The sequence below is a fragment of the Xyrauchen texanus genome, chromosome 47, assembly GCF_025860055.1.
Source record: "Xyrauchen texanus isolate HMW12.3.18 chromosome 47, RBS_HiC_50CHRs, whole genome shotgun sequence".
Lineage (NCBI taxonomy): Eukaryota > Metazoa > Chordata > Actinopteri > Cypriniformes > Catostomidae > Xyrauchen > Xyrauchen texanus.
In genome coordinates, this window is record NC_068322.1 from 7,813,289 (window position 1) to 7,830,300 (window position 17,012).

Sequence of the window (17,012 nt, forward strand, 5' to 3'; positions counted from 1 at the left end):
ATACAGTCCTTTTGATTCCCTTTATTTTCTCGTCATACCTCGTCTTTGCATTAGGATTTAGTTTTAGGCGGTGTCGTCCGACAATGCTTTCTTTAGACCGCTGCATTTTGTAAGTTTATATTCTGTTTTCACGCTTTTTATTATTTTCATGCCAGAACACTAGCCTGCTATGCGATGCCAGCCCATGTAAACTGGCAAACATTTTTTTTTTATTATTATTTTTTTTTTATTATGCAATATAAAAATAACAAATACATATACAAAAAAAGAACAATGATGGTTACATTACACTTTGACAAAGCTTGTTATACTAGTTTATATGCATTACACCAAAAAAATAAATAAATAAACAGCAGAAAAACATGTCCTTTTTTTTTTTCTTCCTTTCTCTTTTTCCCTTTTCCTTCCAAAAAACCATGTAATAAACATAGTCAATTTTGCACAATCATAGGATACAGATTGACAAAATAAAAAAAAAGAATAAACATAAAATAAAACGGTAGAGCTATAACTCATGGTACATGAAGGATCTCATCATATCTTTTCAGAAAATACGTATATTTTCTATTATCGATTGTTTTTAGTGATTTGATTAAATATTTGACTTCACAAAGGAAATCATTAAAAGCAGGAATTTTCTTACGAAACCTTTGTTTGTGAAAGTAAAATTTTGCCACAAGGATAAGAAAGTTAACAGTAGATTCTAAAGATTTGTTTGGGTTTTCAAAGAGACAAATTACATCCTTTAAGCAAAGATTATTGATCATATTAACTTTAGAACTGGCCAAACATACCCATCATTTTTTGCGTTCTGATGACGTTTCCGCCCAGTTGGTCACATGTCTTAGCAATCTCTATTCAGTACTTCACAGTTCACAGTCTTTGTAATGTGTTTTAGCAATACATTTTTAAAATGTATAATGTGTTTAGATTTTTTATATATACATATATATATATATATATATATATATATATATTGCCTTTACATGGACTTTAACACTTAAACATTTGTACAGGTCATAATTGCAAATGAATCCCTGTAAAAGGTAAAATAACTAAAAAAATCGAGGATGGAAAAAATGTAAAGACATAAACGAAATTTCTGCGCAACTGTGAAACCAGAGGATAATTTAGCTTTTTCATTGAGTTTATCCTTCACGTCAAAACAGGGATTTTCATGTTTATGATAGATATTACCATGGTTGCAAATTAATAAAAAAAATATGAAGTATACCCAAGATTTTGGCCATGTTGCAGATGTCTTTCACTGTCCACTGATAGTCAGGCATTGGTGAAAAGTCTAACTTCAATTTATTCTGCTAAATTGTTCATACCATGAATTAAATATCTATTTTAAAACCTAATCAGAAAGATATTTATTGCCAAGTAAGTTTTACAAAAGGAATTATTTTTGGTTTATTGGTGCATGTCTCAAATGTGCATCAATCAAAGAAATGTAAACAATTTCACCTATAAGTGCATAAAATAATTCAATATATTTTACATATATTACTGTATAATCGCTTCAGAGTTTCAAAGTAATTTAAATGTCATTTCCTAAACCTTACCTTATCATGGAATCAAGAATCTGTAGGTACAACTAAGTAAAAGTAAGTAGCTAAGTAACTTAGGTACAACGAAGTAAAAGTAGCTAAGTAAAAGTAGGTACAACTAAGTAAAAGTAGCTAAGGAACTTACTTAGCTACTTTTACTTCGTTGTACCTACTTATACTTTGTTGTACCTGCTAAGTAAAAGTAAGTAGCTAAGTAAAAGTACACGAAGAAGAGCAATGCTAACGTTAGCTAGAGAACAACTGAAAGTAATGAGCTGTTTCCTCACAAAAGCAGTTTATTCAGCACACTGAAGCATCTCCTCCATAGACATTCATTAAAATAAAAACGTCCTCATCTCCTCGCCAGTGTACCACCCTTATTATGTTATGCATTGTAGGCAGGGGTGAAAATGTAATAAAAATGTTGGGGGGGACAATAAACATTATTTTAAGAATATATCATTACATTATTTACAATACACATATTTTAATGATATTTTAGGGGGGGGACAACCCTCAGATGGGGGTTCCCCCCCGCGATTTCCGCCTATGATTGTAGGCTCTACTAGTAAGAAGGGCTGTGGTTACGCCCTCACATACGGTGGAGCCACAGAGGTTGCTAGTGTTTCAGTATAGAAAATCTCTGGCAATTCCATCACAACGTGAACACGACATGAACGCAGCTTTGGGATACAGACAAAAAATTCAACGCATTCACTTCAGGATTTTTACTCCATTAACTAAAAGGTACAAAATTGCATGACAGAATAATGGAACAGATGAGGTATATGAGGTTTTTATACGACAAACAGAAAAGTAATTATTACTCAAAGTTAGAAAATTCTCCTTATGACAGCTTCCTCCCCTGCCGCCAACTTCTTGTACAGGTCTTTGAGGTCTTCTGGGTGTGGGACTTTTGAACCAGGTGTTGGAGGAAGCTCAAAATCTGATGATACCTGTGAGTCTGATTGTGGTTCCACTGCTTCTTCTGACTTGAGCTCTACTTTATTATCAATCACATCAGACACTACCTCGCCAGGTTTGAAGGTCCCATCTTGAAGCAATCCATTGATCCCTTGGTTATAGTGGTCACTAGTAACTACCTTTCTGTCATCCATCTGAACAAGAACAGTATCCATCTGACTGAGACTCTCCGTACCTGCATCTGATATATGAGTGGATTGAGAGGAGGTCATGTGAATGGAACTATTGTCATCTTCATCATGAAATAGCTCAGGCGATTGGGACACTGTATATTCAGTGGAAAGAGTGTTTTGGCTGTTTTGACTATTTTCCAACTCACTCTCATCAGTCAACACCTGTTCTGCTGTGAAGAACTTCTCCCAACAGGGCGGAGCTGACTCAGATTGGAGTGTGGTTAAATTGGATATGGGCTGGGCCAGTTTTGGGCATGCCATTTCTGAACATGCCGTCGGAGGTGGTGAAGTAACATCAGATGGATTAGGTGGTTCCTCAGCTGTGAGGTTTAAAAGCTCAGCATCATTATCATCATCATCATCATCGTCGTCGTCGTTAGATTCAGTGCAGTCCATGTAATTGGAAGTGTGAACAGATGGACAACGCTCTAGGGTTGTGTAAATTTGGTCCTTATCAGGAGCAGTTTTATTAGGGCTATGAGACTGTATTTTTACTGCCACCTTGGTCGTATCAGTCGTTGCCATTTTCCGCCTCCTTGGTGCCATGGCAACCTTGTCAAATAAGTCATCATCACTGTCCGACCCTATGGGAGGAGAAATACCGGTAAAGACCTTAGAGGTTTTTAGTGTGTTGCTATGCAGTTGCTTACTGGCCCAAGTTAATAGGGTCAACTCCTGATATTCTGACCCCTAGATATGACTCGACTCTCTCCTTTAGAGTGTGTGTGAGGGATTTACCAGTTTTATGGTACGCCAGGTGAAATGTCTAATGTTATACCCTCTCACCTCTCCTCAACAAGCCGCATGATTTAAGATAGGACTCATGTCCATAGCTTAAACATGTGTCCACCAGTTTAAAATAATGTTTTGGGGTTTAAACGACTTAAAAGTATGTTGATTGCCACATTAAAAAAATGTATAATTATTGCTCCTAGTTTATTCATTACAAATCGTAATTAATTACTGTAAGCAGGCACTTACAATGGAAGTGAATGGGCCAAATCAAAAGTACAGCCACAACAATTAAACGCACTATGATTGGCATTTTAGTGTTATAAAATCAGAGATTTACTGGCATTACAGCATTTTACCAGATTTCAGGGTGTAACGGCATTAAGTTTTTTTCCTCCACTTTGAAGCTTATTAATAATGTTAATGGTAACCAAATAATAATATCAATATTTTCTTTTTTTTTTTTTTTTACATTATAATAAATATTTTTATGTGTGGATAAATATTGTCGATACAACATCAGTATCGATGCCCTTCTCTAATGTAATGTCTTTTGGCTATACTTTTGAAACAGAATGTATTGTAACTTTTAAGGACTGATCCCATTCACTTCCATTGTTACTTCCTTACTTTAACTGCAATTTTTGCGGTTTTGTTGTAAATAAACAAGATGAGTCCAAGTAATTAACATTATGTAATCAGCATTATGCCTCAAATTCTGTCAATTGAGTTTACCTTGTATTGAACATAGTGTTGTATTGTCATTTAATACTAGATGTTGGCAGGTTGTTTAAATTAGTTTAAGCTACAGTAATAGTGATATTTGCATTAGCAAGCACCACTAATTATGAAAAATATTCGTACCATCTGATGTGCATCTCTTTCTGGTTGTTTTGAGTGTTCCAAGCGGTTTGTAGACAATCTCTTCCATTCCAGAGTGTTTTCTACACAGTGGCTTCAACCTAAAAACAAAGACTACTTTAAAGCAAGCCTTAAAACGGCACATTGTGCAAAGGAGGATGGTCGGGCCTTACATTTCTGTGATGTCCTCCAGTGTTTGGCCGAAAGGAATGACATTAGGGTGGATATTAACAGGACAAGTGTAGGATAGAAAGTCCTTGACCTAATCACAGGAAACAAATACATAGGCTTAAAGGGCTAGTTCACACAAAAATAAAATAAACTATGTCATCATTTACTCACTCTAATGTTTTTTTAAACTTGTATGACTTTCTTTCCTGAGTGAGTTTATGATGATAGAATTCATTTTATTAGGTACATTATCCCTTTAAGCACAGGCCTAATTTATGCTGTGTTCTGCATGAAGAATATTGGGATTGCATCCTTCTCACTATATTTATTCTCACCTCTGTGTAAGAAGAATGAAATGAAAAGCATGCTCTATAGGAACTGCCACCCATCCTGAAATGAAAGCCACAATGACAAAAAAAAAAGGCCTACATTCTATTTCATGGAAAATATATAAGCTGCATCATGATTAAACACTCGACTCACTTGACAATGACCGAAGTCTTTTTGGTCCGCTCTCCAAACCATATTGTTGAGGGTTTGATGCTGATGATGTTTAGTGGAGTGCCGTCTGCCGCTATGGAGCCACATGGCAACCTGTTTGCCCTGAACAACTCATCATCCTGTCAAAGAGCCACAAATGTGATCTCAATCTATAAACACTTGATGCATTAGATGATGTCCTTATGCAATAATAAAATAAATTATAAAAAGTGGCAGCATGCCTTGGGATGCCTGCAAGCGTGGATTTGCACTGAACGGTTGGTGGTCATGTGACACAGTATTTCAGGCATTTTCTTGAACATCTCCAAGTTGTTCACATGTATCTGTAGTGGACAAACAGTTTTAATCTAAATAGCAAATTCTGAGCTGTAGCAAGTGTAGACAATCTGTATTTAAGAGCTTATGCTCTTATTTTTGTTAAACACACTGTCTTATGAAACCGTGATGGGAAAACTCTTAAAAAGTAAAACCATGTGGAAAAAATACAGTATCTGACCTGTGAGCTGAACTCCTGTCCCAAGTTGGTGAACAGGTACTCGTAACCATACGCTGCTTTACAGTTTAACCAAACTACATGGTATGGACTCCTGCAAATCCAGTCTTGTACCAACTGCATTATCCCTGTTAAACAAGCCGCCTACAACATTCAAACACATTGTCATACGTTAAAGGGATAGTTCATCCAAAAATTCTCTCATCATTTACTCACCCTCATGCCATCCCAGATGTGTGTGACTTTCTTTCTTCTGAAGAAATGATTTTTAGAAGAATATTTCTGCTCTGTAGGTCCTCACAATGCAAGTTAATGGGTGCCAAAATGTTGTTGGTTCAAAAAGAAAATAAAGGTATCATAAATTAATCCATACGACTCCAGTGGTTAAATCCATGTCTTTAGAAGTGATATGATAGGTGTGGGTGAAAATGTAAACTGATTAATATTTAAGTCCTTTTTTGCAAGAAATTATTTTCCCTGCCCAGTAGAGGGCAATATGCATGAACAATGTGAATCACCAAAAACACAAGAAGAAGAAAGTTAAAGTGAAGATTGACTGAGCAGGGAGGAGAATTTAGAATATAAAAGGACTTAAATATTGATCTGTTTCTCACCCTCACTTATCATATCACTTCTGAAGACATGGATTTTACCACTGGAGTCTTATGGACTACTTTTTGGAGCTTCAAAATTTTGGCACCTATTCACTTGCATTGTATGGACCAAAAATGCTTCTAAAAATCTTCATTTGAGTTCAGAAAGAAACTCACACACATCTGGGATGGAATGATGGTGAGTAAATGATGAGAGAATTTTAAATTTTGGGTGAATTTTCCTTTAAGATAGCCACAACTCTATATAGTCAATTTAAGGGGAGTCTGTTCAAAATGCTTACCCGACTAGGGATCTGATGATACTTGGGATCAAAGAATGTAGTATCGAGATAAACACTCTGAATGTTTTTTACCCTGAAGTACACACATTTAAATAGAATTAATACCTAAAAAAGTGCTATCCAACATGAAGAAATTGTGCAGTAGCTGTTCACTACAGCTGTAATGTTTAAAAATCTTTTGAAATGAAATAAACACTGTTGCACACCTGTCTCCAGAGTGCAAGTGCTCCATTCTGGCTGCATCTCCAATAGCCAGCCTGAAGTCTCCGGTGTACAACACGGTACCCTGAGCACCCTCAAAGAGAAACCTGCATCAAAATGGAAAGATAATTTCAATCTCATGGATGACACATCCACTTTAAGAGGAAAAATATTAATGAGGTTACTTACATGACTGATCCTGGACAGTGTCCTGCAGGGAGCAAAGTGACTACAACATCCTCCGACTAGAGAAAAAAGTAAATACTTGAAATCAACTCTCAGAAACACTCACAGAAGAAAATGTAAGCAAAACACTCACCTCTCCGGTGATTTCATCTATAAGAGAGATGCGAGTTGGACTGTCCAGTTCCAGGGCAACCTGATGTTAAATGCAGAGAAGTCAATACAGATAAACCAGTCTGTAAAAAAGTAAATAAATAAAAAATGATATGGGAAAACTACTCCAATGGAATACTACTTACAATATGGTCCTCCCAGAATGCATACTTTTGGCTACTAAGCAGGAGCTCCTTTGTCACAAATGAGCAATAGAGCTTGACAGTTAAACTATTGGAGAGGGAAGGTTTCAGAGAGACTTTTCAAATTTCAAGTTCATATTGTTATTTCTCATGCAAACAATAACATGACACGAAGCAATAATTATTGACAATGAAATGTGCCATCATGCCATCTTTTCCATTTAAAAGAAGTATTAGTAATTAGAAGTCCACCAATAAATAGATAAAAGTGATAGTTGCTTATTGGAACTAATGGCTATCTGCAAAAATCTAAGCAAATAGTTACTCATAATATTTTTTAAATTATTATTCCTTTTTATAAGGCTTTTTAAAATAAGCCCTCAGAAAAGTTTTCATTGATAAGCAGATGTACATTAATAATAATTACTGGTTAAACCGATATATATATATAGGTGCCGATAGTTGCTTTTTGGAACTCTGTTATCGACAAAAATCCAAGCTAATAGTTACCAAGAGTTTTTAAAAGTATTATTCTTTTTTAGAAGCTTTTAAAAAAAAATTGCACTTTGAAAATGTTTGTGTTAAGTAGATATACACCAGTAATCATATGTTAATGTTAATGTTCATTTTGATTGACAGTGTACCAAGAGAAATGGGAAAACGTTTTTATTTTTCTAACTTTGTTTTGTTAACTTTGTATAATGTTTTTTTATTACTGAATAGCTGATGATCAACTATTTATGAATGCTAATCTACTGTTGATGAAATACTGCTCATACAGTATTTATTAGCCTATATTTAATGTTTACTTTATAGTTTTTATTTTGTAATACATTGTAGATTTTTGTAAGATTGCATGTTTTTTTTTTTCTGAATGTGTTTGTGTGAGCTGAGAGCACAGATTTGGGAGTCCACGGTGTATTTCGGGCTTGTTAACAGTTAAAAACTCCTGTGTTATGGACAAAATCTTATTTTTTGTTTTATGGTTATTATTGGGCTTTTGGTTGCAAATTAAAAATGCATCTAGGATTTTACTCATTTTGGACTATGTCACAGTAAGAAAAGAATAAGATTTTCTTTTTTTTTTAACAATCAAGAAATCAATTTTAAAAACTATTGGCTGATTAATCGGTTATCTGCCTTATGCCATCAGCTTAGTTATCGGTATCGGCAAAATCCACTATCGGTCGACATTAATTAGTATTACATAAACCATAAATTGGAAAAATAAAATTCTGTTATGTGAATGGCACCTATATAAGGACAGGAGAGTATTACACTTTGTTTTGGATGTTTTTTAATGTCACATCACTCACCTGAACTTCAGCTTTCTCTTTAGAAAAGGTCCTTTCAATCCTTTCATATGATCTGTTAAACATGAAAAGATATGCCAAACAAATGTTAACACTCAGTGATTTTGAGAAAACCATTTTCAGCCACCCAGCTGTCAGAGAAGGAAACAAGCAGAATTCAATGTAACATCTCTAAAACTCACACCTTTATGGCAATGAGAGAGGAAATAGGCTCTGGCGTGTAAATTCTCCCTGTCGAATCGGTCCAGAGAGATGGTGGGATACTCCTTCATGCGTCCAGCGAAAGAACTCATGCTGAGTGCATGGAGATTAAGCTCATATAAAAAAAAAACACCCAAAGGTTCAGGACATCATCCTAGCCCAAGCTCTCTCTAAGTTTGAGAAGCTGCTCCCCGGTGGCATCTGTCTTGCCTCCTTTTTGGCACAATGTTGGGAGGAGGCGGAAATAAACATCGGTAACCTGATATGTGCACGGTACAGCGACATCTATCGGACTACACAACAATCATTATAATGTTGCAAAAGCTTAATTGAATCGTTATACTCTAAAAAAGTACACTGAAATGAAAATGTCAACACAGTTTCACAAGCGATTGTACAAATTTGTAACTGTCTGGGCCAATTTGTTCTAATGGAGAATCCGGGGATGGTTTTGATTGGCCAATTAAATTGTTTCGTTTTGCAGGGGAGAGTTCCGGGTATAGTTTTTGATTGGCCATTTTTTCCCCCATTTGTTTTTGTTTTTTTTCTCAGTACGGTTTCTAGGTAACGATAAAGCGCAAACTCGCTGAACGATCTTTTGATCATACTGGATAATGTGAGTATGTGTTGGGAAAATATTATCATTAACAAATAAAGCCATGTATACACAATTTATAAGCAGTTAGCTGTTTGCTAAAAAAGTTTAAATAGTCAGTTTTGGTCTGCATAATCCCCAATCTGCTCTAACTGAATTCTGAATGTTTAGTTGTCATAATGCAGTTCTGGATGTAATGCATTACAAAGTAATTAATTACTGTAATTAAATGACTTAAAAAAATAAGTAAAGTAAGGGATTACTTTTAAATTTTCAATAATTTAATTTTACATTTACTTCTGATGTAATTGTGATAATTACATTATAGATTCTAGAACAATTTTCTACAAAACAATAGTGTATTTAAAATTGAAATGTAAGGTCTAATGTTAAAATATATGTTTTCTAATTTAATGCTGCCCTCTTAAATTCTTTGGCAAGTTCATGAATAATTTATTTTATTTTATATTATTTATTTGAAAGAATTAAAAGAACAGTTTCATGTCTATCCTTGAATTTTTCATCTGTTCGTGGTTGATAAGGATTTTAGAAACAAATTAGTAATAAGTAATACTTTTTCAGACAGAGTAATTAGTACAGTAATCTAATTGCATGTAATTAGTAGTTAGTATTAATAATTTTTTAGAGTAACTTACCCAACACATTTTCAGAACTGTTATACTCAAGACTAAATTTAGTTGATTTGCAACAAAAATATGATCTGTTATAAAACCTTTGATTATTTCAAAGAAGAATAATATGGGATGCCTTTATTCTACACAGAAAACATGTCCTGCTCAGTTTTATTGGACAACAATGCCAAACCAAAGTCCATGAGCCGAGCGAAGCAGTGGACGGGTGAGGTAGAGAACCTGTACAGATTCCAGCAAGCTGGATACAGAGATGAGCTGGAGTACAGACAAATCAAGCAAGCAGAGGTACCTGCTGCTCTGTTTATGAAATGCCAAATGTGATTGAAATTAACAGGAAATTGTACACCCTTTGCAGAAGTATAAGCATGATCACAATTTGTTACTCAAAAAGTGTATTGCTGTCTCAAAAATATTTGCATTAGATGACTAATTTTGCACTATAACTTTTGCCCCTATATTTACACAATATCACTATAAACCCCCTGGGGGCCTTGTACCCCAAATGTGTGTGGTAAATGCCTCCTTCGCCACCATTTAAAAATGTATGTATATATATATATATATATATATATATATATATATGTATGTATGTATGTATGTATGTATGTATATATTAATCAAAACAACCTTCTATTATTATTTATTTTCCAACAGAATACCCCCAATATTGTGACCAGAAAGTCACAAAGAAAAAAGTTTTCCTTAAGGTGTGCCTTTAGCCAGTCACTAGTAATTCCAGATTAGTCACTCCACAATTTCCACTGTAAATACTTTATTATAACTTTCTGATTATGCAGTACTAATTTGCTGTTTAAAATCTTTGTACTGTTTGCGTCAGATTGACCGTTGGCCAGAGACCGGGTTTGTGAAGAAGCTTCAGCGTCGAGATAACACATTCTACTACTACAACAGAAAACGAGAATGTGAGGACAGAGAGGTCCATAAAGTGAAAGTATATGCATACTGACATCTCGACCCACCCAGCACTTATGCTTTTTTTCTTTTCTTTTTTATTAAACCAATTTCTTTGTCTTAAAAACCGTGAGCAGAGATGTCAAAGTGTCTCAGCGGTCAATGTAGAATTTGATCTGAATAAAAAAATGTCATGTGAATGAACCATGTGATGTGTCATATTTAAAGGTGAATAACATGTTTGCCTGTCACCACCTTACTTATGCTTAGACATGTTTCATATATCATACTTTCCCCCTGCTTTTACAAATGTATACCTTATAAAAAATATTAATTGAAAGCACTTGAGTGCAATAGAGTCCTATCATAATTTTGTATGTATCTTTCTTGATCTCAGGTCTTCAAAATGTTGTCTTTGACTTGAAAGTTGTTCAGCACAACATTGAAAAGGGCAAGCACCACTAATAAACCATGTGACTAAAATTTCTTTATAGTATGGCATAGACAAAAAGTAATAGAGAAATCAATTAATGTGTAATTATAGTAGCCTTAAATACTGATCTGTTTCTCACCCACACCTACCAAATGACTTCTGAAGACATGGATTTCATTTATGCTGCTTTTTTTTAACTTCAAAGTTTTGAACCCTGTTGATTTGCATTGTATGGACCTACAGAGCTGAGATATTCATCAAAAAAACTTTGTGTTTAGCAGAAGAAAGTAACTCATACAAATCTAGGATGGCATGAGGGTGAGTAAATGATGAGAGAATTGTCTTTTTTTGGTGCACTATCCCTTTAAGAATGAATACAGAATACAGAGGATTTTACATGAGCCGTCATTTTTTAGGTCTTACATTTTGGTAAAACAGGCCAGGAAGACAAATTGTGTAGTAAATGTTAATGTTGTTGTATGGAAATATTTAATTTATAAATCAATATCAACGAAGACTATCCTCTTTTATTGTGTGTCAACCACTGATCTGTTATATATATAGATCAGTGGTGTCAATTATTTTTCTGCTTTGAAGAATTTTCACTTATGAATGAATTATGAATGAGAAAGGCAGTCAAACAAGTTGTTTCCACTTTTCTTTATATTGTTGTATTACCCGTTTATACTTTGTTTTCTAAAATAGAACACAAAGAAAAAAAGGACGTTAGATATTGTTGTTGTAGTCTTCTTGTTGTTCTGTTGCAAATCATGAAGAGGAAAAACAAACCGCATGGCCCTTTAAGGGCACGTCACTTCCGTTTTCATGCAGCTAGTCGTCATTATTGAGTTCTTTTTAAAGTCATGCGGATAATACTCTGATCAGAAAACACCGCAGTGTGATCAATAACTCCCAATGTCTGTTTCAAAACCAGGTAAATTATATGTTTTTAACAGTTTAGTATGCTCGTACAGATTTCCTTTATTTGATATTTGCTTTTATTCACATTAGCTTGTTAGCTCTTTGATGGCTGCATATTAATCTTCTGCAGCAATTTGATTATAGTCTTATTAAAATTTTTCCAATTGAAAAAATGGGGAGTAAAATATGTTAAAACTCTGTTTTAGAAGATGCGTTTTATTGATCCGCGTATTACACTGTATATGTAAACATAAATCCATTGCATTTATAGTAAAAACTAATAAAGTAGGTCAATCAAAGTAATTTGGTGGACCGATAGGCTGTTTTGATTGGGGTGGGGATGTCTTTCTAATTTTTAAGGCCACTGCAGACTTTAAGATCTCTATTGAAAAATACATTAAATAATTAAATACTATAAATTCTCTCTCTCTCTCTCTCTCTCTCTCTCTCTCTCTTATGTTAAAGCTTGTATGCACATATGCATTATTTATTTGGAAACCAATTGTGAGATATATATATATATATATATATATATGTATATATGTGTGTGTATTTATTTCCTTTTTCATTTGTATTTATTTTTTATTATTATTATTTAACTTGCTGAATTATGTAGGGGTGGTTGAAAAAATTTATACCAAATAAAAAAAAGGGGGAAAAATACAAATAAAAAGATGTCTGTTGAAAAGAATGTAAATGGAATGTGCAGTGTAATGAGAAATGTATTGAACGGATAGACACAATAAAGTGTAAATAAATAAATAATTCAATTCTATAAAGTGAAAGTGAGTAACATAAGACACTAATGGTGCATTGATGCTTTTAGGTTACTAACAGTTATAGAGCTGAAACATAATCTGGACATTTTCTATATCTTCCATCCTTGGATATTGGTCTAAATGAGCTGCATCTAGGATTTTGAGCCATATCTTTTTCAGCAAATGATGAAGATTCATCTTGGGTCCTAAGGTAATTTGCTGTTGATTGTGTACAACTTAAAATATTGTAAAGCTTTGATAAAGACTCTTAAGGTTTTTGCTTTTGTAATGACTTATGTACTATTGGATATTAACTTGTCAGCCTAATAAATTCCCCTAATATTATCTAAATGTAATTATTATTAATAATTACACATACTATCATATTACTAAGAATTGGACTATGTATCTGCTTTCATACTATCAGGTTTCTGCACAAGCCTGATGTGCAGAACACTGTTTCCTTTTACACTGATTCCCAGATCAACTGCTCACATGATGGATCACAATTCTTTTTAAGGCTGTGCTTATGGTTCCATGAGCCAGGCACAGGATTCAGCCCAAGGCCTTTGGGCTGATTGTTATAAAGGCCAGCTTGTTTTGTTTCTCTGAAGCACCATTGTAATGCCAGACTTGATTCCTGGGAAAAGTTGCAATGTTTAGGACACGTCAAGTGCTGGGGCTATGGGGTTATTCATTTACATCTTGTCACACAGCTTTGGCAATGATATGATGCCAAACAATTAATCAAATTTTAAGTGATGTTTTAACATGTGGCTGATCTGTACACTAGGTATCCCAACCATGACATTATCCTGCTTCTAAATCCCTTGCCCTGAGGAGCAAACTCAACCCAGAAGCATGCACGCACTGCCGACCTCCACTCAAGAGGGGGCACTGCTGGTAGAAGATTTTGGTGAAGGGGGTGTGCATTAATCTTGCCATGGATGACTTCACTACACGCACCTATGGCACCGGTGGCATGGACAACAGACCTCTGTTTGGGGAGACATCAGCCAGGGTAAGGATGCAGTCACAGTAGGGTTTGAGTATGCAAAACACAGCATCAAACAGGATATGATGTTATGCTTGAGGGCTTGTGGTTTTAATAAATAATAAATCACAAATCATATTATATTAATAATGATAAAATATACCATGTACTCGCATTCCTGCAACAGTAAAACCAGGCAGCTTGAAATATGTTTTCTTTATATTGAGCCAAGAGATCAGCATGTGACATTTCAATCTTCTATCGGTCTTCTCGAATTCAAATTTGAAGATTTCAATAATTACATTGGCATGCAGCGGAATGCGAAATTTCCTTGCATGAGCTTGTGTTTTCGGCCTTACATGTTCGGATGCATTTTTAATGGAAGGCAAATTATAGTGTGACCATGACCAGTTTTTTTTTTTTATTATTATTTAGATTTTAAAGTCAACACAAAAACAAAATGATGCTTTTTTACTTTGTAAATACACGTTCCTGGTCTTATTGTGCACTAAAAGGGATACTTGTAATCTTTCATCAAAGTAAAGCTCCGCCTCTGAAACAACATTTCGGCTATTGCCACAAAAGATTTGTTATTAGTTAATATTAACAAATAGCAATTTAGGGATTGTTTGTTACTGTTACTACTTTTGTAGATAATGCAGTCTTTCTCAATTTTAAATTAGCAGTAATTTAATGCTGGTTAACATTAATGTAGTAAAGGTTAAGGCAAAAAGTCTGGAAATGGAAGGCATTACATCTTAATAAAAAGGGTGTTATTTGTTGAATATCCTGTTTACTTGGAAATACACTAAATTATGGTCCGATGGATTGCGAATGCTATTTCATGTTGACGTTAAAGCTGAAATGTGTAACTTTTTCACTGTTAAAATGCTTTCTCTGATCCAGAGATAACTACAAGTAAACCATTCGTATGTTAATTTTCTTGAAAACTGCCAACACTGTCTCTGTGGCTCTATAAAAATGACTGTTTGTTTTGAGCAACCCATCCAGCTCTACACAACAACATTGACCCAACCAATGGCATGAGTTGGGGTGGGGCTATCCATTTGTTAAATCAACATCAGATGAGGGCCTTATTCAGAAGGCAGTTTGAAAACAATGTTTATTTTTTAAATCCATTTGTGGCACAGAAATTACACTTCAGCTTTAATCTTGCAGTATAAATGTCAATTATTTAGCAACTTTGAAAACGTTAGTTCTGCATTTAAAAACGGATTCAATACTTGCATATCCTTTCATATGTTTGTCAAGTACACTAATATGTTTTTGTTTATCAATTTTTAGGATAGAATCATCAATTTAGTGATCGGTGGACTGACGACTTTACTTGTTATTGTAAGTAATTACCACTAAAAAAGGCCTTGGTACTTCTAATAATAATGTTGTTGTTTTTTTAAAGGGGGATGCTGAATTATCACTTTCTCTTTCAGGTGACCATAATCAGCTCATTTGTCTTCCCCTCACTGCCTCCCAAGCCATTGAACATTTTCTTTGCTGCCTGCATCATGCTAGTCTGTGGGTCAGTGTTGGTTTTGGTAAGTAAGAACCCTGAGATACATTGTGTGACACACAAGCATTGTGCTCAGTTGTTTCAATTGTACCACAGAGTAATAAACAGGCCCATATGCAATCAGCATTTTCAGTGCTGATTTTTAGGGAAATTCTGCAGAATTCTGATTAATGTAATTGGTAAATATAAATATGGTAAAATATGTTAAATGAAGCTGAGCTAAGTATACAACTTTAGTATTGGTAGCTGAAAGCATAATCAAATTAGCCAAATTATTTAATAAACAAACATGCAAGGGCCAGGGAATGCATATAACTTTGTGAATCTGCAGAGCTTCTTGTGTGCACATATTCCATGCGGACCTGGTAATGGTTTGGAATGTCTTTTCATGCAATTCCTGGTCGAAATAATTAAAATCACATCTAGCTCTATTTCTTTCTTTCTCTCTCAGATATACTGGTATAGGCAGGGAGATTTGGAGCCCAAGTTTCGCAACTTGATCTACTACATGCTCTGTTCCATCGTTCTGTTGTGTATTTGTGCCAACTTGTACTTTCATGACGTGGGACGAGACAAGTGGAGCAATGCCTTATAAAACTGTTACCATGAGAACCGTCCTGGTCACAGGAATGTTCATCATTATGTGGGCACTGTGGAACCCCACATAACCACACTTGAGTTCTTGAATCAGGAGCATTTGTTTTCCTACAAGACGCCCCATTTGTGGGCAGGGCCAGTCAGCCTTTGGGAGCCATGTAGTAGACTTAACATATTAGAGATGCAAATATGTTAATGATCAGTCAGTAGCACTCTGGGATGTCATCCACACGTTTTACACCCTGAATGCTGCACACGTCTTACAAACCTATATGCCAATGTTTTAAAAACAATTAGTGGCAGTGTAATGCATAATGCTTTTATATTTGTACATGACACACCTATGGTACATTCCTAATTGAGATTTGTTTATTTTGTATTTAAATGATTAGAAAATCAATCTTGATTACATCAAAGCACTTGATTTAAGGACTGTAAGCAGAGCCATTGTACTGTAAATGCTGCTTTTTTGTTCTTTTTCTAAATTATGGCACACTGTGATATGGTGAAAACCTTACAATTATGGTCATCGGCCATTTCTAATTAAATTTTTATGTAATAAATAAATACATATTCATCATGCATTCCTGTTTTCTGTTTTGCATTACGTATGGTACAAAGTTGTTGAACAAGGATTATAGAAATTGTTTGGCTGATGTGGTTCCCCAGTTCTGGACATTTTATATGTAACTCATCTGCTAATTAGTTGAGGCTCCATAATCTGAACTGGATGAGTCTGTTAGAACATCAGGGGTACCACACACAAGTTCACTTTTCAGCTGGACTTTGTGACCTTAATGTGCTGGATTTGAACCTGAAACAATCCCATCATGAGGTTTGTGTTTGCCACTGTTTCTCTTATTGTGGATTGATAACTGGTCAAACAGTTTTTATAAAAGAACAATAATACTAAACTATGTTTTGTGCTATTTATATATCCTAGACTGGGGCTTAAGGTAATAAAATGCATCCTTTGCTTGTTAAGTTTTAACAAATCAAGTGCTTGTGTTCTTATAAAGGTTCTCCTTTGTGATTGCTGTTCACAAAAAAAGAATCTCAAA

At 34.7% G+C, this 17,012-nt stretch overlaps 3 protein-coding genes across 5 annotated transcripts; 2 read left to right on the forward strand and 1 right to left on the reverse strand.

The window, feature by feature from the left end:
• Nucleotides 1-881: 881 nt before the first annotated feature.
• LOC127638698 (protein artemis-like) lies at nt 882-8,771 on the reverse strand. Of its 2 annotated transcripts, XM_052120332.1 has the most exons (14): nt 8,541-8,771; nt 8,360-8,411; nt 7,047-7,131; nt 6,884-6,943; nt 6,754-6,809; nt 6,570-6,671; nt 6,364-6,436; nt 5,472-5,612; nt 5,197-5,298; nt 4,958-5,094; nt 4,810-4,864; nt 4,477-4,565; nt 4,307-4,404; nt 882-3,294 (listed from the first exon to the last, which is right to left on the reverse strand). In XM_052120332.1, exons 1-14 carry the CDS (start codon nt 8,647-8,649, stop codon nt 2,387-2,389), a joined length of 2,067 nt encoding a protein of 688 aa, XP_051976292.1. In that variant the 5' UTR covers nt 8,650-8,771; the 3' UTR covers nt 882-2,386. The 2 variants fall into 2 exon arrangements, with proteins under 2 accessions (XP_051976292.1, XP_051976293.1); XM_052120333.1 differs by lacking the exon at nt 7,047-7,131 and having other exon boundaries at nt 6,884-6,983; nt 8,541-8,627.
• Nucleotides 8,772-9,110: 339 nt separating this feature from the next.
• On the forward strand, nt 9,111-10,909 carry meig1 (meiosis/spermiogenesis associated 1). The gene is made up of 3 exons (XM_052120343.1): nt 9,111-9,173; nt 9,936-10,090; nt 10,644-10,909. The coding sequence occupies exons 2-3, from the start codon at nt 9,941-9,943 to the stop codon at nt 10,770-10,772; spliced, it is 279 nt and encodes a 92-aa protein (XP_051976303.1). The 5' UTR covers nt 9,111-9,173; nt 9,936-9,940; the 3' UTR covers nt 10,773-10,909.
• Nucleotides 10,910-11,976: 1,067 nt separating this feature from the next.
• On the forward strand, nt 11,977-16,549 carry LOC127638701 (transmembrane protein 243-like). Of its 2 annotated transcripts, XM_052120341.1 has the most exons (6): nt 11,977-12,084; nt 12,898-13,040; nt 13,623-13,850; nt 15,129-15,179; nt 15,275-15,379; nt 15,806-16,549. In XM_052120341.1, exons 3-6 carry the CDS (start codon nt 13,773-13,775, stop codon nt 15,947-15,949), a joined length of 378 nt encoding a protein of 125 aa, XP_051976301.1. In that variant the 5' UTR covers nt 11,977-12,084; nt 12,898-13,040; nt 13,623-13,772; the 3' UTR covers nt 15,950-16,549. The 2 variants fall into 2 exon arrangements, with proteins under 2 accessions (XP_051976301.1, XP_051976302.1); XM_052120342.1 differs by lacking the exon at nt 12,898-13,040 and having other exon boundaries at nt 11,978-12,084.
• Nucleotides 16,550-17,012: the final 463 nt, after the last annotated feature.

Bases quoted from the DNA above. Each gene is read 5' to 3' on its own strand.
- meig1 (XM_052120343.1), top strand. From the start codon at position 9,941: ATGTCCTGCTCAGTTTTATTGGACAACAATGCCAAACCAAAGTCCATG. The intron at 10,091-10,643 runs GTACCTGCTGCT...TGTTTGCGTCAG, and splicing joins GACAAATCAAGCAAGCAGAG to ATTGACCGTTGGCCAGAGAC.
- LOC127638698 (XM_052120332.1), bottom strand. From the start codon at position 8,649: ATGAGTTCTTTCGCTGGACGCATGAAGGAGTATCCCACCATCTCTCTG. The intron at 6,944-7,046 runs GTAAGTAGTATT...ATTTAACATCAG, and splicing joins CATTCTGGGAGGACCATATT to GTTGCCCTGGAACTGGACAG. The intron at 6,437-6,569 runs GTGTGCAACAGT...TGTGTACTTCAG, and splicing joins CACTTGCACTCTGGAGACAG to GGTAAAAAACATTCAGAGTG.
- LOC127638701 (XM_052120341.1), top strand. From the start codon at position 13,773: ATGGATGACTTCACTACACGCACCTATGGCACCGGTGGCATGGACAAC. The intron at 13,851-15,128 runs GTAAGGATGCAG...ATCAATTTTTAG, and splicing joins TTGGGGAGACATCAGCCAGG to GATAGAATCATCAATTTAGT. The intron at 15,180-15,274 runs GTAAGTAATTAC...TTTCTCTTTCAG, and splicing joins TGACGACTTTACTTGTTATT to GTGACCATAATCAGCTCATT.